Below are 23781 nucleotides of genomic sequence, written 5' to 3' on the forward strand. Positions count from 1 at the left end.
ATAAGACAGAGAATTCATGATGGTACTAAAAACACCCCTTACCCTAATAGCTTTTACAAATCAACTTCTTGCTACACTATTCTAGTATTGTACCCGTGAATGGGCATCAAGTTCACTGTCTTGTAAACCCATCTGCTTCTCCTTTCTTCTCTGATTTCTCATCTTTACTTCCCCACAGCATCAACTGCTGAGAAATCACAGACAAAGGTCAGACTTGAGAACTTCAATCTCGAGATTTTAGGGATGGGATGGTTTTGAGCCTGGATGACTGACCCTCTCTGCCCTTGTCTCCAGTTCCCTCCATACCCCAATCCTTCTCACGCATTCCTGCTAGATTAATTTTAAGAATGTGCAGCTAAATTCTGACACCTGCTCAAATGCCTTCAATAGCTTTCTGTCATCTACCAAATTAAGTTTAGATTACTCCTTCTGGTATTTCCAGAGAATATATAAGAGCTAGAATTTGGGGGGCTGAGGGTGAAGTGTCAGGCAGCTGTTGTAGGTACAGGAGACTGGCGGGAATAGACCATGGGCTCTCTAAAGGCATCACCCACTAAATTTTCCCATCTCTACTGCTGCTCAGGTGTGTCTTTGCCTACAATGCTCTTGTCCCTGTCTGTGAACATGTAATGTTAAATTTTGTCTCGATTTTTCTGTACCTACTGTACTTTTTCCTCAGAGGACTGCTTTTTATTCTTATATTATGGTCTTTTTGCTCTTGCATCATTACAAAGCTCAGATAACAGGAGAAAGAGGAAAGTACTCAGATTTGGTAGAATCTGAAAACAGCAAAAATTATGCAGATGTGACTCAGTGATTTCTAAAATCCAGAAATACTTAGTTGGTCTGTATTAATTTGCCTAATTAATTTCTAGCTCATACAGAAAATGTACATGTATATTCCACTCACAATTAGTTTTAACTATTTCCAACTTCAATAACCAACATTATGGCTATAGTGACCTATTCTCACAAACCAGAGTAGGTCAGTATTTTCTGTCAGTTGGGAGTAGAAAAAAAAAAAAGCTGAAAACCACTAACATGGGGGTAAATTATGTTGATTATACAGATTAAGGCCCCAAGAATTTGAGAAAAAGTATTTTTTATCCAAATTATAACTGCTACTCAAATTATAATTCCAAACATTGAACACTGATATGATTTGAGTATTGTCCCTCCAAATCTCATGTTGAAATGTGATCCCCAATAGTGGAGGTGGGGCCTGATGGGAGGTGTTTGAATCACAGGGGTGAATCCCTCATGAATAGCTTGGTGACGTCCCCATGGTAATGAGTGAGTTCTTGTCCTGTTAACTCACATGAGAGCGGGTTGTTCAAAGGAGCCTGGCACCTCCTCCTCTCTCCCTTGCTGCCTCTCTTGCCATCCACCGGCTCCCTTTCACCTTCTGCCATGAGTAAAAGCTTCCTGAGGCCTCACCAGAAGCCAAGAAGATGCTGGCAGTATGTTCACACAGCCTGTAGAACCATGAGCCACATAAATCTCTTTTCTTCATAAATTACCCAGTCTTAAGTATTCCTTTATGCAAAATGGACTAATACAAACACCTTGACTTTTACAAGTGTTAGACATTAATCCACTAATTCTTATGCCATGCCTATATCCACAAAGATAAGAAACAATCAACAATATACAAACATAAATAAAACCAGATGAAGAAAAGTTAAAATAACAAAATTTCCAAAAGAAAATGCATACTGTACTCCCAACACTAAGTTACTCTAGTTGAACATTATATCTAAGACTCAATTCATCTCAGGTAATAATGGAAATGTGGTTTGCAATGTCTGACTAACTATAGTATTCACATTCATCAGGAGGCAGGATAAATGCTGTCCAAGCACCAAGACCTCTAAGGAATTTATCACGTGGATATACAAATCCTTGATAATAGGTCAGGCGTGGTAGCCCTGGTCTATAGTCCTAGAACTTTGGGATGCCAAAGCAGGATAATCACCTGAGCCCAGGAGTTCAAGACTAGCCTAGGTAACATGGCAAAAACTCATGTCTACAAAATGTACAAAAATTGGCTGGGCATGGTGGTGCACACCTGTAGTCCCAGCTACTCATGAGGCTGAGGCAGAAGACTTGCTGGAGCCCAGTAGTTCGAGGCTTCAGTGAGCTAAGATTGTACCACTGCACTCTAGCCCAGGTGACAGGGCAAGATCATGACTTAAAAAAAAAAAAAAAAGAGAGAGAGAAAATATTCTGGATAATATTATCAACAATTTATCTGAAGACAATTCTTCACCCCAATTAGGGATGGATATTTTAAATCATTTCAACATGTCTATTGAATACTACCATAGTTTAGGCATTTTAGACATTGATGCCCTAACTCTTCCAAGACTGAATTTAGAAAACCTAAAAAAAATTGATAGCTAACACTGGGCTTTAACCTGTCTCTCTCAAATATTGAAATGTTTCAAGAAACTTTCAACAATTTAGAGGTAAAGTAAATTCACGGATGAATTATCTGACATGTGTCATAAGTGTCAGGAGTTGATGATGTTGAGTAGAGAGGTACACTCAAATGTTATATACTGGATATGAAGACAGAAGAAATGCCCTTCCACTGGGAAAACTTGGAAGCCCTGTGGTTCATGTTACAATTGGCTCCTGAGTTCGAAATGGCTAGTCCAAAGTTATCCCTTTGTATTTCAAAGTGATTCCACTGTTATTAGTTTCACCCTATATGCCATACAGAAGCAATGGATATAATTTATTGGTTAATGAGTTCCATTAATTTTTCCCCCAAAGCATGGATCTATCCATGCTTTCTATTATGTTAGACTTTTTATTAAAGTCTAGCATATTGTTTATCTAATCTGATTTTATCTTGTTTTAATTTTAAAGAGTGGTTCTCAAACTTTTTCGTCCCAGGACTCTTTTATATTCCTAACAGTTTGTTTGTATGTGTTGTATCTATCTACATTTACCACATGAAATAGTGACTGGAAAGTTTTAAAACATAAAAGTATCCAAGCATACATATTACTAGTTGTTTTAGCCTCTAAAAAAACTCCACTGTAACCTTGTGAGACAATGAAAATGAAAAGGAAAATAATACCTTAGCACTATGAAAATAGTTTTGACCTCATGAATTCCCACTAAATAGTGTCAGGAATGCCCATGAATCTCCATATCATATTTTGAGAACCACCAGTTTAGAGAACCGCCACTACTAACAAAGGAAAAATCAGCTATATGCAAAACAAACAGAAAAAAAGGGGCTACACTCCAGGCATGCAGATACATCTTAAAGTTGTCCCCTGGGAAGGGTGCACTGACCTGATGGACCACACAAGGGAAACACAGGGGGATGTCCACATTGGACTGACTCACAATTATTAGCCCTCTATGCCTTTTCTAAATTTTATAGAGCTAGGCACTCTCGCCTAGCTTAGATTATCTCCAGAGCTGAACAGGAGAAACTCTGGTGGGACACAGAACATTCTCAATCCATCTGGTAATCACTGATTTCCTTATGACCCATGGTACGTGTGTATGCCTTAAAGTAGAGAGATAGTTACAAAAATTGCACAAGACAATCTATGTGGCTGACAGAAAAAAAATTATTGCTAATTCTATTTATGTTTCTCTTACCTTTTTTTTCTTCATTTAGCACCGTTCATTCAATAGCTCCCTATTTCCCCAGTTGCTAGGCCCTATAAACCCCCATTTCACTCTCTGTTTTTATGAGTTCTACTTTTTTTAGGTTCTACACATAAGTAGTATTATGCAGTATTTATCTTTCTGTGCCTGGCTTTATTTCACTTAGCACACTGTCCTCAAGGTTCATCCATGTTGCAAATGACAATATTTCCTCTTTTAAAGGCTCAATAATATTCATTGTGTGTGTACACACACATATAAATACACACACCATATACACACATATAAATGACATATGACAATATACATATGTCATATGTGTGTGTATATATATACACATATATACATATATATACACATATATATACACCTTATCCATTCATCTTGTGGATGGACACAGATTAATTCCATGTCCTGTCTATTGTGAATATACTGTAGTAAATACAGGAATGCAGATACCTCTTTGCCATACTGATTTGATTTCCTTTGGATATGTATTCAGAAATGGGATTACTGGATCATATGGTAGTTCTATTTTTAATTTTTTGAGGAAGCTCCATACTGTTTTCCGTAACGACCGTAACAATTTACATTCCCATCAACAGTGCATAAAGATTCCCTGAAAATCAACTGACCATATGCATGGGTTTATTTCTGGGATCTCTGTTCTATTTAATATCTTTTCATAAATCTTATTTTATATATGTATTAGTTCAGACATTCAAGGATTTAACGTATATAAATATATAGGTCAATGTGCTAAAAAATATTGTTAATGGGTGTACACTCAAAATATTTATAGACTATGTGGTATTTTATTTGATTAAAATGTTTTAACCAAATAAATTAAGATTGACAATACTAAATACTGTTGGGATCTGGATAAAACCTCTTTTTTATATTTTTTAGGAGTAAAAATTGGTTCAATCACTCTGCAAAATTATATAGCACTACCTATAAAAGTTATATATATGCCTCCTATTTAACCCAGAAAATTTATTCTCAGGTATACACTTAAGAGAAATGAAGGCAGACGCTGACCAAAAACATGCTCAAGAATGTTGCCAGCAACTTTGTTTATACTAGACTCAAAAGGGCAATAATCCAAATGCCCTCTGTCAGTAAAAATGAATAAACAAATGGTGGCATATTTATACAAGAGAAAGCTACAGAGCAAGAATAAAGAATGAACTTTTGATACACATGGTAAAAGGTATGACTCTTCTAGACATAATGTTTAACAAAAGAAACCAGACACGGAAGAGTACCTACTACGTGAGTCCATTCATCTGAAGTTGAAAAAGGGCAATACTAATCTGTAATGGTAGAACTCAGAATAGTGGATACCTTTGGCAGAGGAGATTAACTACAGGGAGACTCATGAGGGCCTTTAGAAGAACTGGAAATGTCCTATATTGTGAGCTGGTATTTTTTGCTTGAGTATATAAATATGTAAACATTCATTGATCTGTACTTTCAAGATTTGTATATTTTACAGTATTCTGATATACTGCAATAAAAATATTGTAAGAGTTATAACCAAATTAGGAAGTACCCAACTTAATTTTCTCCCCATCAAAACTAGAAGAGATCTATGAAAATCTTCTTTATCCACATGAAAACCCAATGCGTACAGTAGGCTTAAAAGCAAACCACAAGTTTTCCATTACAAAGACAAAAATGAGTCTCATTTTCTTCCAGGATATTCCCAGACAATGCCATTTTCCACTATCTAAGAATAACCTGATTAGCTCCTGCTCTAAAGCCATAGCAAGTGGATGTGTGAAGGTGTGGGGGGTTTTCCTAGGCTCATAGGAAACAGCAGGAAAAAAAGGCACAGAATCAGATTAGCAGGAGGTGTGCCTCTGCTTGCGTGGGTTGGACATTTTGGGGACACAGGTCCTACCACACAATAGGTGCTCAAGATGCACACAGTAGATTGAGGTTATGTTGTCTTTCATTCTAATGCTTTTTATTACTACACCTACGCTATCCCCTGGTCTCACAGAACTAAGAATCCTTAAAACTGAGAAAGAGAAGTAGATGGTGGCAGCATAAGAAAACAAAGAAGAGTTTGGAAAATTTTAATATTAAATAACATGGAAGGATATAATATTAAATTAACAGCAACATTAAAGCTGCATAGTTATCACTAAGATAATTAGGTTAAAAGTTTCACATAAACAGGAAAATAGTTGCATATAACAGTTGCACATAAATAGTAAAATCCTTAAATAGCTATCAATAGGCATCTGACATTAGGTATTTTTGGAAGATGACTGCAATGATTTGTCTTTTCAGTTTCTATAATTTTTATAAAATATATTCTCTATTAATTTATAAGTTAAACGTTGAATAATTTTTTAAAGCATTTTAAAAAAAGTTATTTGAAACCCACATAAAGATATCATCTGTGCCTCAATTGTAATGATGATGAAGTTCTTCATTCTCAATGATTATGAATTTATCATTGACTTCAGTTCTCTTCAAGTTATGACTTTTTCCTGGTATATCAAGGTCTTTAGCTACAATGTTACTCTAGTGTGATTCATTCTCTAATTCTCTGTCTTCAGCATAGACCCTCAGCTTCACGAAAATTCCAGATCTGTCCCTATGTGCCCCTGAGGCTGTGTGGCTTATTTCCCTGGTTTGTATTCTGGCTCTTTCACCAACATTCTATTCCTTCTAATGGGTCACTTACTCCCCTAGACTCTGTTTTCTTTTCCTGACACCCCTAAACACTATCTCCGTTTATTTTATCAAACCCAGCTTCAACTAACTCTGTAGAGATCAAATTAATAGGCATGGATGGCAGCAGGGCATGATGAGCCAGGTGAAACCAGAATGAGACATATAGACAGGTTCTTGGACCAAAATAGTGAGGTATGCAGAAACATGGACATAATGAAGCTTGCTGACTGCTATAGTTTGGATGTTTGTCCTCTCTAAGACTCATGATGAAATTTGATCCCCAGTGTTGGAGGTGGGGCCTAATGGGAGGTGTTTGGGTTATGGGAGTGAATCCCTCATGAATGGATTAATGCCCTGGGCAGGATGGGAAAAGGGTGAGTGAGTTTTCTATTAGTTACTGTGAAAGCTGGTTGCTAAAAAAGAAAAAGAAAAAGCCTGACACCTCTCCTGTCTTTCTTGCTTCCTCTCTCACTATGTGATCGCTGTACTTGCCTGCTCCCCTGCACCTTCCACGATGAGGGGAAGCAGCCTGAAGCCCTCATCAGATACAGATGCTGGTATCATGCTTCTTGTACAGCCTGGAGAACCAGGAGTAAAATAAACCTCTTTTCTTTATAATTTACCCAGCCTCTGGTATTCTTTTACAAAAATATTAAACAGACTAAGGCAGTGACAAAGCCAGTGCTGAAGAGAGAATATGTATGCATGTGCTGTGATTCTCAGAAAGCGAACATCTCAAACACCTAGTGATTAAATAGGAGAGATCAAACACATGGTATAGTGTAGTAGAGTGTAGTATAATCAGATTGTTGTGAAATTTATACCAAAAAAATCTATGCAAAGAAGTCAGCCATGTATTTTGAGATGCCAGAGCTATCGAACAAGGGCTATAAAGAAGAAACACTACTTGTAAAATAAAGAAAATATCTCTTTTCTGACATGTTTGATTTTTTTTTTGGAATCAAACAGAGTATCTCTTGTCTATATTAGGGGGCTTCGAATTTAAGTAGAAACTGTTTAGTGCTAGGAAGACTAATTAACCAGATGTTAGAATTCTGAGAGTCAGACAGAGTGAAGACTCTCTGGACGAACTGTCATTAGTGAGATAATATATCCTTAATTTCGGCTAAATAAATGTTAAAACAATATTCTAGAAGAGACTCCAATCTTCTTGCACTGGTTTGACTTCTTATCTAATACAAAAGCTAATTTTGATGTGTTTCCGTACGATAACAAAATCTGGTTTAGGTTAATAATTCTATATGTCCCATATAGAACTCTTCATGTTTTCAGATGGGCCAACCCTTGCTACTACATTCTGGCACACTGTCTTCCACCTGTTGAGAAAGGTGACCAAAAGGACTTAAAATATGAATTGGACACATTTAACACAGCAGAATATACCAATTTAAATGAAAAAAAATGTAATCACCTGTTGCTTATACATGTCTTACCTTTAAAAAGCAATTGACTACACTTATACATATGAATGTATTGATTTATTGTGAATGAGAGAAGGAAAGAAAAGATAAGAAGACGAAGGAAAAAAGGAAGTTAATGTCATTTAGAATAATATTCATTAACTGAAAACAAGTCAATCACTTCTTGCTGTTTAGTATTTAACTACTTTTCATACTTACTTATTGGTTAGCCCTAGAGTATTTTGTCACATTTTTATCCAGACAAGACTGAAACATAAATTAAAAATAACAACAACACATACATTTATTGCAGCACTGTTCACAATAGCAAAGACTTGGAACCAACCCAAATGCCCAGCAGTGATAGACTGGATAAAGAAAATGTAGCACATATATACCATGGAATACTATGCAGCCATAAAAAGGATGAGTTCATGTCCTTTGAAGGGACATGGATGAAGCTGGAAATCATCATTCTCAGCAAACTAACACAGGAACAGAAAACCAACCACTGAATGTTCTCACTCATAAGTGGGAGTTGAACAATGAGAACACAAGGACACAGGGAGGGGAACATTACATACTAAGGCCTGTTGGGGGAGGAGGAGGCTAGGGGAAGGATAGCATTGGGAGAAATACCTAATGTGGATGATGGGTTGTTGGGTGCAGCAAACCACCATGGCACATCTATACCATTGTAACAAACCTGCACGTTCTGCACATGTACCCCAGAACTTAAAGTATAATTTTAAAAAAATAAAAATAACAACAAAATCTGTCATTCCTTTGGGCCCCGCTGCCCCAAACACCAAGACCTAATTTCAAGAAGCAATGCTAAGTATACAGAGTTCAACGCACATAAAACCAACCTAAAGTCAAAATTTGTAAGAATTTAGAATTCTGTGGAATTAAAATTCTTAAATTTTAATATGTCTTTTCTTGCTTTCTTGGCTGTGCTTCTGTTAGATTTATTTATGTATTTAATTTCTTTAAAAAATAAAACAAGCAAATCCATCCTCCAAGGCAACTTTGATTTATCTTTGTTTGCACAACAAACCAGAGCACTTAAGTAGTTTTTTCCAAACATGGAATACAATACTTACCCATTGGACCCCTTCCAGCCAACAGGGAAAACAGTATTTATTCAATTGCTTGAAAAGTACTGAATAATGTTAAACACTCTATGTGTATTTATAAAATAACTAAATTGTGCTGCTTAATTGGAATTCTTCTGGGCTTTAGCATAAATATTCTATCACTTATTATATACACACAAAGTAAATAATAAAATTACATCATATTAGAACTCAAAGAAAAAATCCTCTCTCCTCTGTTTTGAAATTACTTTTAAATACCTCGGAATTAACTATGGATGGATGATTAAACACACACACACACACACACACACACACACACACACACACACACACACTACTGCCAAAATTATATATTAGGAACTTTTCCATGAATTGAAATGTTTATAGAAATGCACTTCCAAGGAACATTTTTCATTATACTTGTAATGATTTTTTCACATATTCACCAATTAACATTATTTTTTTTAATCTATAAAAGGTTTTAAAACATTTATTCTATTATTCTTCCTCTGACATTACCCATTTTCAGGAAATTGGCCTGATACATTAACAGAATAAAGATTTTTGGATTGGACCTGGTTTTAAATCCAAATCCAGGCTCAGGAAGAGGCAAGCATAATGAATCAATGTATTAAGTCTCTCAGCCAAGGACTTAGTCTTTTCTTGGACTATACAGGGGTTATCTGTGTGAGATTCATTACTGATGCTGGGAAATTGCTGATTTTCATGATTCTAGTTACTGCCTCAGTAAAATGGAAATGCCTTGGTAAAATCATACTGGTAAATAAATTATGATTAACTTTCTTTAAGGAGCTGTCAAAATTAAGTGAGATAATAATGTGTGTAAGGAGGCAGGTGCCAGCTTATTCTGTTTTGCGTTTTGAGTTTCCCTTGCTCTCCCCCACTGCTTTGAAAACACTCAAACTGGGTTTGGTAAAGGGAGTGTTCACAACGAGGCCCCTAGTTCTGCTGTGAAGCATTGTGCTCATGCTGCCTCTAAGGGCTTCCCTTTCCAGGGGCTGCTTTCCCTGTACCCTGGGAAGAGTCAGAAAATCAAGATTCTCAGATTCATAGACACCCATGCTGCCCAACAGCCAGATTCTAAGCTTTCCTTTAAGAGTTCGCCTTGGTAAAATCATATCGGTAAATAAATTATGATTAACTTTATTCCAAGCCAAAAACAAAAACAAACAAAAAAGGACCTATAATGCTAATTCCGCCTTTTTCATGCTTTTTTTAAACTGACAAACTGGTGTACTGGTGTCTTCTCAGGACAGGTAAAATGTACACACTAAGATGCTTTCTTTGTCTAAATTGCCCTAGTATTTTTGTGCCTTAGCAGTATTTTTTCATTCCCTCTTCTGATTCTCTATCAGAGTTCTCTCCAACTATGAGGAAGTGGGTTTCTATAGCAAGCAAAGAAATCTATGTTGCTGGGACCTCAGAAGACCACCCTTCTTAATTTTTCCCAGTAACTCGTGGATTCTTTCTGAATTTGTTCATTACACAATAGTTTTCCTTATGGAAAAGAACTCACTCCCAGATGCACTAATCTTTTGCTTACAAAACATTTTACAAGAATGAAACTGTTATAAGGCTCAATCTGAATGACACAGATATAAAGTAAGTCTTACTACAGGAACGATTTTTAAGGTTCAAAGCTACAACAGGCTAGAGGAATATTAAAGTGCCTTGTCACAAAACCTCAGAGTTTTGAGAAAGTATTTTCATGGAGATGGTGAGGAAAAGTTGCCTACAGTCCTTGAAGAGACTCATCCCTCTAAACCCAGGCTCAGGGAGAGGCCAGCACAATGAATCAATGTATTAAGTCCCTTAGCCGAGGACTTAGTCTTTTCTTGGACTAAATAGGACTTCTCTGTGTGAGATTCATTATTGGCTCAAGTGGAAGACTTTACCACAGATATAATCAACTGAGTATCTTATTAATTATTTGCAAGAATTAGAAAAAACTTACACATATGGAGGTGAAAGTACCAATATGAAATGTGCAGATGAATAAATTTTTTAAATTAGCCTATAATTATGCAAAAATCTGAGATCACATTGTCTTTCTTTTTTTAATAAAAAAAGGATCAATATGGAGACATTTGTGCAAATGCCAGATGACAACATAAAACTAATGGCCACTTTTAGATTTACCTGCTCCTTGTGTCATCTTTAACAAGAATGAATCTGCTACCACGAAATGGTCTGTGAGCAAACCAACTTGAAAATGGGGTGAGAAAGTGCCTCTTTATTTATTCTTCCCAATATTTCCCTTCAAATTAAAACCGTACCAGCTTTGTCAAGCTTAATTCTAATGTAGGTTTCACGATCTTCTTGAAAAGCTCTATTAAAGCTCAAAGCTTAAGAGCTCAATAGGTCTGTCATTGAGACTTAAAAAACAAAAAAGCAAACAAAAAATAAGTTCTAAGAGCCCCCAAATTGTTTCAATATGCACCTTCTCTTTCCCATCTCTTTTTGTAAATTATAGAAGAAAAATCTGGGGAAAGGGAAATCATTGTTTTAACTTCCCAGAATTGTGATCTCTACAAACTGATTAGACAATATTGTTGTATTTTATATAATTTGTGCCCAAAAAGTGGCATTTTCATTTGTTCAGGCTAAAGTGTACAACAGATACTCTGTATATGTCCAAACAGTTCAATTCCGTAAAAGATCACAGAGCATAGCCTAAGCAAGAACAGGTTCTGCTTATAGATTACAGCCTGTGCTTGAGGAGGTCAAAGTCAGGCATTTAAAAAAGAACCAGAAACACAGTGTCTGAATGTCTGCAGAAGACACTGATCCTGAGTTGTAAGTCATTTAATAATTGTTTTAGAAATCATGGTGTCTGCTTATGTACAGGCAGTGGGTTTCCAAACAAGGCCCCTTCACTGAGCCTATGTAATTCTAAGACATTGTCACTTGTTTAAAGTGATAGCTCTTAAGCTATTACTGAGCATTTTTTTGAGAACATATTCTAGAGGGGTGAGACGAAGGGAAAATAATACTGAGGTTTGGGAGAAGGGCACTGAGAGAGAAAAATATGGTGAATAGGAAACCCAGGTACTCCAAGAACAAAGTCAACCTATCGCTGAAATCTCCAGGCTGAGTAAATGCCTATTTAATGAGAAGGACAGCAATGTGCAGGGACTAATATTCAGGTATCCAGAATTTATTGAGGTAGTATAGGGCGGAGTTTAAGAGTATCAGTTCTACAGACACTGGCTCTACCCTGACTACCAGTGTAGTTTTCTTTATCTGTTTGGCCTTAGTATTCTTATCTGTAAAATAGAAATGATGCTATAATAGTATTTATGAATTTTTGTTGAGAATAAGTTAATATATCTACAGCATTTTGAACACTGCTTGGCACACACTTAATAAATTTTTACTAGCATATTATTTTGTTTATTTCTAATTATGATCCTTGATAGTGGGAGGATTTACTACATTTTTTATTGTGCATAAATGTAAAGAATCTTGCCTATGATTATATTAGCTTGGTGCAAATGTAATTGAAGTTTTATTTGCCATTTCATATTAGAATACATTCTTAAATAAATGTGGTTATGTTATACATCCTTTTATGCTTTTTTGCTAACGACTTATTACTTTATGCTTCTTTTTTGCTAATGGCTTGTTACTTAATGCTTTTTTGCTAGTGACTTATTACTTGCTGTTTATTTTATGTTTATTTTAGACTATGGAAATGATATTAGACAAAAAGCAAATTAAGCGATTTTCTTATTTGAGTTTGAAGTTGGTCCTAAAGCAGCATAGACAACTTGAAACATCAAAAACACATCTGGCCCAGGAACTGCTAAAGAATGTAGAGTGCAGTGGTGGTTCAAGAAGATTTGCAAAGGACAGGAGAACTTTGAAGATGGAGAACATAGCAGCTGGCCATTGGAAGTTGACAACGACTAGTTAACAGCAATCATCTAAGCTGATCCTCTTAAAACTACACAAGAAATTGCCAAAAAACTCAACAGTCATTTGGCATTTGAAGCAAATTGGAAAGGTGAAAAAGATCAATAAGTAGGTGTCTCATGAGCTGAGTGGAAAAAATCGTCATTTTGAAGTGTTGTCTTCTCTTATTCTGTACAACAACGATGAAGCATTTCTCGATTGGTTTGTGACATGAAATGAAAAGTGGATTTTATCCAACAACCAGTGATGACCAGCTCAATGGCTGGACCAAGAAAAAGCTCCAAAGCACTTCCCAAAGCAAACTTGCACCAAAAAAAGGTCATGGTCACTTTTTGGTGGTCTGTTGCCAGTCTGATCCACTGCAGCTTTCTGAATCCTGGCATAACCATTACATCTGAGAAGTATGCTTAGTAAATCGATGAGATGCACTGAAAACTGCAATGCCTGCAGCTGGCATTGATCAACAAAAAGGGCCCAACGCTTCTCCATGCAACGCCTGCCCACATATCACACAATCAATGTTTCAAAAGTTGAATGAATTGGGCTAAGAAGTTTTTCCACATTTGCCATATTCACCTGACCTCTCATCAACTGACTACCACTCTTTAAGCATCTCGACAACTTTTTGCAGAGAAAACGCTTCCATAACCAGCAGGATGCAGAAAGCGCTTTCCAAGAGTTCGTCAAATCTAAAAATGGATTTTTATACCACAGGAATAAACAAGCTTACTTCTCATTGGCAAAAATGTGTTGATTGTAATGGTTTCTATGTTGATTAATAAAGATGTGTTTGAGCCTAGTTACAATGATTTAAAATTCACAGTCAAAACCGCAATTACTCTTGCACCAACCTATCATATACCTGTAAACGGTGAAACCAGGATTTAAACCTAGGCACTTTTCATATTAATAAGCCATACAAATACTTAAAATATTTGAAATGTATTTTCTACTTTCATCTTATGTCCTAGATAAGTAATTCTCCAAGAATGATCCCCAGACCAGCTACATAACCATCAGCTGAGAACTTAAAAATGCACATTTTCTGGTCTCATTCCAAATCTATCATTAAAAATGGTTATTACAAGGGCATCTCATTGCAGTTACTTTCTCTTGCTTTGGAGGATATGACAACTTAGGCAAGATCTTCACAGAAGATCCTATAGGAAAGGCAAAAACACTAGGACATATGTTTAGTCAAGATTGAGGGGAATTTTATCTTGAAGATTTTGAACAAAACAAAGGTGATATTCTAGGATAGTAAAATTTCAGACTCGCCCAGGCACAGGGATGATTTTATTAGCAATTTTCCGGGTGATGTGGGGCAGCTCTCCTCACCAATCTAGGCTCCATTCTCTCATCAATAGAATGAATAACCTTTCACACTCCTCATAACATTATATTCTACTCAACAAACTCCAATTCTCTCCCTGACTACACTTTTACCAATATGATAAAATACAATTAAAATATAAAAAATAAAATGCCTTTGGATTGAGTTATTTAAAATAATGAAACTGTAGATTTTTAAATTGGATCAAAGAAGGAAAAGCTTGTAAGGGGTTTATACATTTTATTTCTAAAAGATTGAAAATAAAGGTATATAGTTAGAATATAGACAAAGATCTATATACTATTGAATTAATAATCAATAAAGTTGCCTTTGTGGAGAGGAAGAACGAAAATATAACTAAACTACCCTCACTTTAGTTTACTGTAGTGGGGAGCTGCCATTAGAAAACAAACTATGAACTGGAGTCCAGGTAGGGGGTAATACTCAGGTTAGAGATTCAGAAACCCGAGTTTTAGTCTAAGCTCTGTTTTTTACTGGGTATGAGCTTATTTTGGCCTCTTCGAGACTCAGTTGCTTCAGCTATAAAATATGCAGAGAAATTAAATGACATCACATCTTAGATTTTTCTAAATCCAAAATCATTTAATCCTTGTTGATTCATCAGACCACAGAGGTGATGATGCATTATCATGTAGATCCCGTCCAGTGGCAGGTGAGGCAGAAACCATAAAATGAGAAAAATGTAAAGCAATTAAACAGAAGTTTCAGAAAAGTTTGGTTGAAGTATGGCCCATAGGCAGAAGTCAAGGGGTGATCTCAACATGAAATTATCTTCATAGTCAAGGCCATTCTGATATCAAATGAAAGTATAAAGTTACAATAACAAAGTCATACTTTTTAAAGGGGAAATCACTTACTTTCAGAATACGTATATATAAATAGGTAGCATATTCATTTAACAACATGTTTGATATATACACAAGCATTTTTGTTTTAGAGAATAAGGGAAAAGCACAAGTGGACTTGGGGCTCACTCCCCAGTAATGGAGATAAAGAATAAGGAAGCTTTACACAGCACTAAAATCTAGCAGGATTTTTAGAAAGGAAATTATGGAATAAGGAGAGATCGTCAAAGCAGCTCTATGACTTGCCAAGGGCCCACGCATCATCTTGATCCTTTGTATATAGATGCTACCAAGCCCCCATAGAGGGCCATCGGTTGTGGACTTTGGTTACAAATCACCTCCCAGTAACGAGGGCTTCCTGGCAAAGATTTACCCTTCTGGTTTAAAGGGGCCAAACCATACGATGAGTACTTTTAAAATTGAACAACACCTTCAAGTTCTTTAACAGGTGGAAAGTCAGGTGGGAACCAAATTATCACCAAAAATCTTCAGAGTCTGTGAACTTTACAATTATTTGTATTGAAAATATAATGTAAAGCTCAGTGGTGAATATTATTGTTGCCCCCATTCAACTCAAGGAAGGGAAGGGAAATCAGACATTTATAAGAGTTTTAAGAGGTATCAGATTCTATTTTTCACTATGGCAGGCATATTTGATGTGTCATCACATCTTAGATCGCTCTGGAAATGCACCCATTCAAAGGGAGGGGAGTCTCTTGAGATAATCCTATTTATTAAGAGGGGCCATGGAGCATTTAAGGAGATGAAAGAGTACTATCTGACTTGGACAAGGGAGGATGAGAGAATAAAAAAGGAGAAGATGTAGAGTGAGATGAGTCTGGAGTAGTGTCAGGGCAGGTAGGCTTGGAAAACAATGGTAAGAACTAGGTAGGCTTTCTCCTACGAGTGATGGGAAATACGGAAAGGTTTAATGCAAGAGGGATGACATGAGCACATCTGTCTTACCAAGTGGATAAAGAAAATATTTTCTGAGGGTAAACAGGATCTAGTGTGTAGCTTCAATTCCAAAAAGCCCCTGTCGTCTCTCTGATTTGTCAGTGAAGCAAGTAATATAAATCAGGGCCCATCATTATCATTGTCCTCATCAGCTTCATATTTTGGGGACAAAAGAAAACCTAGTTTATATAAGTAAACCTCAATGGTCACACAGCTACATACTAATGCTCCTCTGGGCATAAATACCAGTGCTAACAGCAGTAACAGAGAATATGCTCAGAGAAAAGCAGCACAAATTAACTCTGGCAGTTATTTGGCTCATTTTTCAGAATCTGTCTTAAAAACAACAGTACTTTTTAGTAGCCAAAGATGACAGAAAATGCTGGCAACTGGCAAAATTATGGTTTGACCTACAGCAATTATGCCATGCTTAGTAGCATTGCCCTTTGAATACCTTGTTTTTGTGTGTGTGTGTGTTTTTTTTTTTCTATGATCTGGATAGAAACATCTGTGTTTACATCAGGGAATCTGAAATACAGGCACAAAAGAGAAATGACTAAATAGGATTAAAGAGCCAGAATCACAGTTTGATGTGGCATCTAATAGCAAAGAGGGGGCCAAACCACATGACTGGGAGTTACAAAATGGGTAACTACAATGGAATAAAAATAAAACCCAACTTTGACAATAAAGAAAAACTCTTGCCTATTAGCAGTGCATTTATATGCCTGGTGTGTCCCATTTTCTCCTCCTCCAAACTTAGGTGTTTATTCAGAAAAATCAGGAGAAACAGTGGCACCACAAGATAAGAAATGATAGAGAGCCACTCATCTTTTAGCCTGTGGCAGCTCCTGAAATTCCTCAGTTGGGAAGGCACTGGGATTTACAACAGAGACCCCTACCGAAAAGAACTCTGAGAATTTGCATGATCCTTTGCTAGAGTTTTCATTTTTTTATAGCATCACCATTGCTTTACACCTTTAACTTGTTCACAAAATATAAAGTATACGATATCTATAGTAGAAAAATTTAGATGCAGGTTTTATTTAGCAAACACATAGAGAAAAACATCCCCTTCTTCACAGACTGCTTTAAAGCCCTTAAAGTCAATGTTTTTATAATGTTAGGTAAGCCTTCCTATATATGCAGTGATGTTTTTGCTTTTGTTTTTTGAGACAGGGTCTCTCTCTGTTGCCTAGACTGGAGTGCAGTGGCGAGATTTCTGCTTACTGCAGCCTCAACCTACCAGGCCCAAGTGATCCTCCCACCTCAGCCTCCTGAGTAGCTGGGACTATAGGCACATGCCACCCCACCTGGTAATTTTTCTATTTTTCTATTTTCTTGCAGACACAGGGTTGCACCACGTTGACCAAGCTGGTTTCAAACTCCTGAGCTCAAACAATCTGCCTACTTCAGCCTCTCAAAGTGCTGGAATTACAGGCATGAGCCACTATACTCAGCCTAAGTCATAAAGAAAAAAGTGGATTGGCTTGACTATTAAAAAAAAAATAAAGTTTTATATGATGTAAAAGAAAGATAAGCAATTTTTAAAAAACCAACAACAAACAGGGAGATAAAAGTAATTCCAAAGTTACAGTAAAACAGTTTATTTTGGTCTTCTGAGTTTTTGATAGTATCTATCATTGGGGCTATTATGCCATCTCTTAATAGCCTTGAAAAATAAATGGTACCAAGTATAGCTAACCTGGGGATGTGAAGAAGGAACTAATATTATTCACTCTTCTAGCTTTTGGAGCTCAGAAAAAGACACCCTGAAGGAAAGGCCTCAGAAGTCCTTTCTCTCTGACCTTCTCCTGCCTCCTATCTCTGGCTTCTGATTCTCCCCTGAGGCAAGCCATAGAAACTAGAATTCCTCTTCCCCGAAGCAGGTCATAGAGACAGACTCCTTTTTTTCCTGAAAGCCATCCATAAAGTCTAACAATAGTATTCTAACCTTCCCCTGCTTTTCTGTTTGACAGCAGTCATACAGAAATTAAGATTCTCATTCCAAAGGAGTCCTACCTCATACCTGGAAGGAAGAAATGCTACAACAGAGAGGCCAAGAAGAATGACCAGACAAGCCTTGCTGGTTTTCCTCACTCAGGCCACTATCAGTAGAGCACACTCCTTTTGTTCAAGCACAATTCTATGACTGCCCATTCTTCATTAAACCTAAGCATAAAAATGCAGTTTTCCCCTGTATCATTAGGACTTCATTCAGAAGGCTCCTGTGTCATCTTAATCTTTAATTAGATAAATCTGCAATGCTTTTCTCTTGTTAACCTATCTTTTTATATAGGTGTGCCAGCCAAAACCCTTACGATGGAGAGGAAAGGGATGGTACCCTTTCCACCCCTACATGGCTTCATGAATGTGTGACTTGTACAAAAGCACAGGGCCTGCACTTACAAGGTTCTTACACTTGATTTAATGCTGTGCTGTCAAGGTCTTTAATTTTTTATCAATTTTTGAAAGATGTTCTGCATTTTTATTCTTCAGTGAGTCCTGAAAATTATATACTGGCTCTGTACTCACTGTTCTATACAGTGCCTATCTGTAAAGCGCTAAGTTTTGTGTCAAAGAAAAATAGAAAGATATTTAAGAAATAACCCTAGTTTTAAAAAGCTTATAGTCTAGAAGTGGAAATAAGCTTAGTAGTCAAGTTATAATGAAACAAAGCAGACAATAAAACATATGGCAGAGATGAAGCTCCAGAGGAGGGAAAAGGTGACTTCTCAGTGTAATGAGGTAAGTATATATGGAAAGGCAGCTTTTAGTTGGATCCAAAAAGCAGAAAAGGATTTGACCATTGACAGTGATGGAGGAGATGGGCAGGCAGAGAGGGAGTGTGCTGTGAAAAAGCACAGGGGGAAGGGATGGGTACATGGAATTGTTCGGTTTGCAGGAAGTGAGAAGAATCCAGGCTAAAAAACCTCACTGGTTTTGGCTACAGGAGGGCCTTGAATGTCCAACTAATGAGGCTGTAAATAATGCAACAGGAACTATGAGCCATTGAAAAACTTATAGAGAGAGAACCAGTTGGTCACAGTTGTAATTTAGGAAGACTAAAGCTGGCCTCAGTCAATGATGGTCATCCTGTCACCTCTCTGGACTCCCAGCCCAGTCCTACATTCACAAACAATGTGAACTTTATGTTTTATTGAGTAGCCAGATGGAAAGTGACATCCAAGTCAGCAACCACCTCTTTTTTTATTCAGCCAGTTAAAGTCTGCCAGCTCTATTCTGACCATCAAAAAATGTTCACTTACTTTGGAGAGCTAATTTTATTGTTTAAGATTTGAATTTGAATACACACACATATACACACACGCATGCACACAGAGTGAGACATCTCCATCTCCTGAAATAGTGCCACTAGAAAGAGTTCTTGTTAGAGTCATTTGAGATAGCATTGGCACTCAGTCCATTTTCTTGGAAGAACAAATTTATGGAAACTAAAATCAACATTGTAAGTGTCCAAAGTTTAGGTATGTGAGATGAATAATGGACTATATTCTATAGGTAAGCATTTCATTGATTATCAGTTGTGATCTTTATCAGAGCTGCACCAGGAGAAATCAATAACCCTTGAACTTTAAGTTAAGGCTTAAAATGAATATTCATTCTCTCTGTCTCTATCTTTCATCATACACACACATACACACAACATACGTATAGACACATATATATCAACACATACATATATATATCTCTCACCCAATATAGAAGGCACCTGAATAATTTAATTTCCTTGAAAATGATATTAAATTTCAAATAGGAATTTACATTTCTACCTCTTCTAAATGTTTCATCCAATCGCATTGAGAAAAAAAATCAACACCCTGCTGACAGTAATTTTTCAAAATATTATTACTTGATATCAAATTAGAATTGTATTATCCCTTTCACATGAATACAAAAGGTCTTATGTAGAAATAAAAATGTATAAAAGATGAAGCAGTAAGAAAATAAATTAACCACAAGAAATATTCAAGTATGGAATATTAAAAATTGCATCTTAAGAAAATTCAGTAGATACCTAATAAGGTGTATCACTAAAGCAAAATGTGAAATTGACTTTTTAGCTTCATTTTAACAGTTTAGTCATCAAAAATAAAAAGCAAAACAAAAAAATTAAATATTCTACCTATCAAAAATGAAATCTTAATTAGCAGTACACTCATTATATGCTCATATAACTTGTATATTACTATTTAATAATGGCTCTGTTTTCAAAAGAAAAGTAATTTAAAAAATAAGTGCTTTCTAAAAAGTCATGAGAATTGTCAATATTCTTTTCAATCATAAGATAATATATTTTCTTTAAAATAAAATAAACTTAGAGACAAAGAAATTCATTCCAGTGAATATCAATGTATTCCTAAGAAATAAAAAGCTGGTTTTTATGCCAATTTCCACCCTATATTGAGTTATTATGATAATATATAATATAAAGGGAAGAAAAGCTTTTGATATTTCAGAACTGTAGCATAAAATGAATTTTATTTGGGAAATTAAGCTCAGGATTAAAGGATAATAAGCTATTTCTTGGAACTTTTTCATCTTAGTCATCTGACCTTTCATATGGAAACACACACAAGAGATGACTCAGTCTTATAGTGTGAGTCTGTTTAGAAGAGGTGTCATAAATATATTAACCAATAAATAGTTGGAGATGTATTCAATATCCTTTTTTGTTCAAGCACATTTTTATTGGTTTCTCCGAGTTGCTCACTTCTATGAGAGAATGGCTTAATACATGTCATGAAATTCTGAATTTCTGACTTAACCATACGTCATGGAAACTGGCACCAGGAATATAAAGAAGCTTGTTCAGAGTCTTACATCTCTACAGATTTGTAGACTATTATGACTGAGAGAAAGGCAAAAAGTCTTCAGGGTGCTGCATTTCAGATAATAGGGCTAAAAGGAAAGTAAACACTCTCACAAGAGAAAAGAAAGCATCCTACCTTTTTAAAAATTCCATATACTCGGTATGCTTGATGAGTCCTGTCCTCATCATTATTGTTTGAAAACATTGTCGATCAATGGCCCAGAGTTTTACATTTACAAGAGCTGGAGAAAAATAAAAGGAAAACAAACAGGGAAAAATTAATTAGAGAATTTCAGTTGTGTACAACATCCTGCAAAGAAGATGAGCTATTCATGAGAAGCATGAAAATGATTGACTTTTTACAAACATTTAAAGCTAATATCACAATGCTATCCTATTTCATTTAAAAAGTGTTTACAGGCAAAATATAGTTCATAAATATGTTTACAGGCAAAATATAGTTCATAATTTTCCATATTAGCATTATTGTCTACTAGGAAGATTCCTGTTGCCCTTGCTCAATGTCCTTGGGGGTTGACAATGTCTAAGCACACACAGAAAGTATTTTGTAATTCAAGGCTATATATGAAGAAAATAGCATGAAGAAAAAAGAGGTTCACAAGTAATAATAGACCCTGGTAATTACCCAGCACGGTGTTAATGACTCATATGACAATATTTTAATTACAAAAAGTAGAAGTAAAATTTCAATTTTCAGGCTTAGGGGAGAATTTATGTAATAGAAATAATAGTTACACAATGATTTCCACACAAAGCTCATTTTACAAATTGAAATCTGTGCCCAAAGTTGCCATGTGGTAGTTTTAGTAGACATGTTTGTTGAATTTTAATTTATTCTCTTATGCACCACTATCTTTGACAATGCATAGTTAGATGTTGAAGCTGAATATCCCACAGCTTCACCATTTGATCTATTAAGCATATGACTAAGAGAAGTTTAAGAAAAGGACAGATGTTATAGTGTGTAACACAACAATGTATCATGATAAATTTATGTTTTAAAAGATGAGCACATTAAAAATCTTGGTTATCATATTGGTGTGATGGCATATGAGAGATTTATTATTCTCTTTACTTTTATATATGTTTTCAAATTTTCATGACATAAAATATTTTAAGTTAGCAAATGAACTAAAAAAAAATTCATATATCATAGCCATGGGGTATATAGTCTGAGGAAGACCTTTGAATAGGGCCAGGATATAGTTAATTGAGCCAAATATAGAAAGACAGAAGAGTGCCACTGTCTCTGCTTCACATTTCTCAAGACTAAGCCCAGTGAATGTGATGGATCATGATTTGGGAGTGGAGGAGGAGAAAAAAGTTATCAAAGGAATTAGGACACGTGTGTGCCTTATGGGGAGGAGCTAGAAGTTACACACAAAGGAACAGGGAAGAAGGAAGATAAGAAGAATATTGTACTCCAGAGTAAACCCTATCTTTGAATTGTACCTATTTTTTTCTTGCAAAACTTAAGCTGCAAAACTGGAATATGACTTCTCTCTTTCTATATTAAAGAAAAAACAAAACATGCTCACTTAAGTAGAAATAGAACAAAGCAGCCGGAACTTATGTGTGCATGGCTCCATTCTAAATGTTTTTTACAAATGACACTTCATCAAAAACAAAGGTTGTGAAGGTATCCTTCAGTCAGATTCTAATATATCTGCTACCTCCAGACTCTTTTCCACAATACCCTTTTACTTGAGACAAACAGTAAGACCAGATGATACAGCCACAAAGAACTTGGAAAATCAGGAGAGCATTCCTAAGAGTTGGAACAGCAAGTGGGACCTTAAAAAGTGGTAGGAGTTGAGCTACAAAAGAGGTAGGCAAAGGGTAACTAGGTGGGGAAAGCACATAAACAAGAGCACAGCTGGAAATGAGCTCAGGAGTCTACCAGGAAAAGAGACTGAAATGGTTGAGATTTCTGCAGTGTTGCTGCATGGTTTGGGGGTAGTGCATGCACATACACACATATGTACTGTGACCAAGCTATCTTCAGCATTTTAAATCTGAGTTCACACCTCAAGCCCAAATATTGACCCTTGTGCCTCCCTGCCTATGAATTGCTGCTTTTTTCTATGTTTCTCTCCCTGGTGCTTAGCATGTGTTATTAATGTTATTTCTCTCCTAGGTCTGTATCATGTTTCCTTATATAAATTTGTATATTCCTTCAGAGAAAAGTCCCTATCTCATCTCTTACAATCTCTGCTCCCCTACTAGAAATCAGCATTTCATTTGGTAGGCATTAGGCAAATGTGTTAACGAACTTTATGTACACGAAGTTCACCTGCAAAAAACCCACAAAATAATTTAAGCCTAGGTAGCATCTGATGCTACATCAAAATATCTAAACTGAATGTATCAGGTTTCATTATCTATGTGTTGAAAAATGACTTTAAAAAATAAACTGACAGAATTCAATAATTTCATTTTACTTTTTGGTTCCTGTTTACATGGGCTATTAAAATGTCTCTAGGTAAAACTGTAGTTCAATATTTTGCATGATAATAAACATGGCTTGATGAGATTGCAAATTTGTCAATGACCTTGGGCATGATACCAAAACCTTTTTTAATTTAACTTTGGCCAACATACGTATTAGTCAAGTCAGCTTTTTACAGATGGACAAGCATGACTAATAATCACCTTGACTTATCAAAAACATGGTTATATTAGAGTTGTGATGAACATTTTTTTAAGTAGCCTGCTGGAATGTAAATCTATTGCTTCTATAACTTACAGAGACCGTTCAAAAACATATCTCTTCATTCACCTTTGATCTTAAGTGATGTGTTAATCTCTATAGGGAATAAGCATTTCACAAATAAAATTCCTGTGATTTTCATGATGATTACTGTTGAACATTTAAGTCTAAAGGGTATAAAGCAGAGACAGTGCTGGGAAGTGATTTTCCTTTTTGTTCAAGTATGTATCTAAAATTCTTTGCTGAAACGTATATCATTTTTTCAGGTTAAGGTCACCCGCA

At 35.9% G+C, this 23781-nt stretch overlaps 1 protein-coding gene and 1 long non-coding RNA gene across 3 annotated transcripts in view; one reads left to right on the plus strand and one right to left on the minus strand.

The window, feature by feature from the left end:
- Positions 1–12841, plus strand: part of LOC144331022 (uncharacterized) — a 48786-nt gene extending 35945 nt beyond the window's left edge. The window contains exons 2-3 of the long non-coding RNA XR_013397856.1: positions 10934–11080; positions 12549–12841. This is a non-coding gene — a long non-coding RNA (uncharacterized LOC144331022). The remainder of the gene's footprint in view (positions 1–10933; positions 11081–12548) is intronic.
- PRKG1 (protein kinase cGMP-dependent 1) overlaps positions 1–23781 on the minus strand; it is a 1342028-nt gene that overhangs the window by 469803 nt on the left and 848444 nt on the right. For both annotated transcript variants that reach the window (XM_001099261.5, XM_001099460.5), the window contains exon 4: positions 20905–21010. In XM_001099261.5, the coding sequence (XP_001099261.1) occupies positions 20905–21010 (106 nt within the window). The remainder of the gene's footprint in view (positions 1–20904; positions 21011–23781) is intronic.

Source organism: Macaca mulatta, chromosome 9, assembly GCF_049350105.2.
Source record: "Macaca mulatta isolate MMU2019108-1 chromosome 9, T2T-MMU8v2.0, whole genome shotgun sequence".
NCBI classification, from domain to species: domain Eukaryota; kingdom Metazoa; phylum Chordata; class Mammalia; order Primates; family Cercopithecidae; genus Macaca; species Macaca mulatta.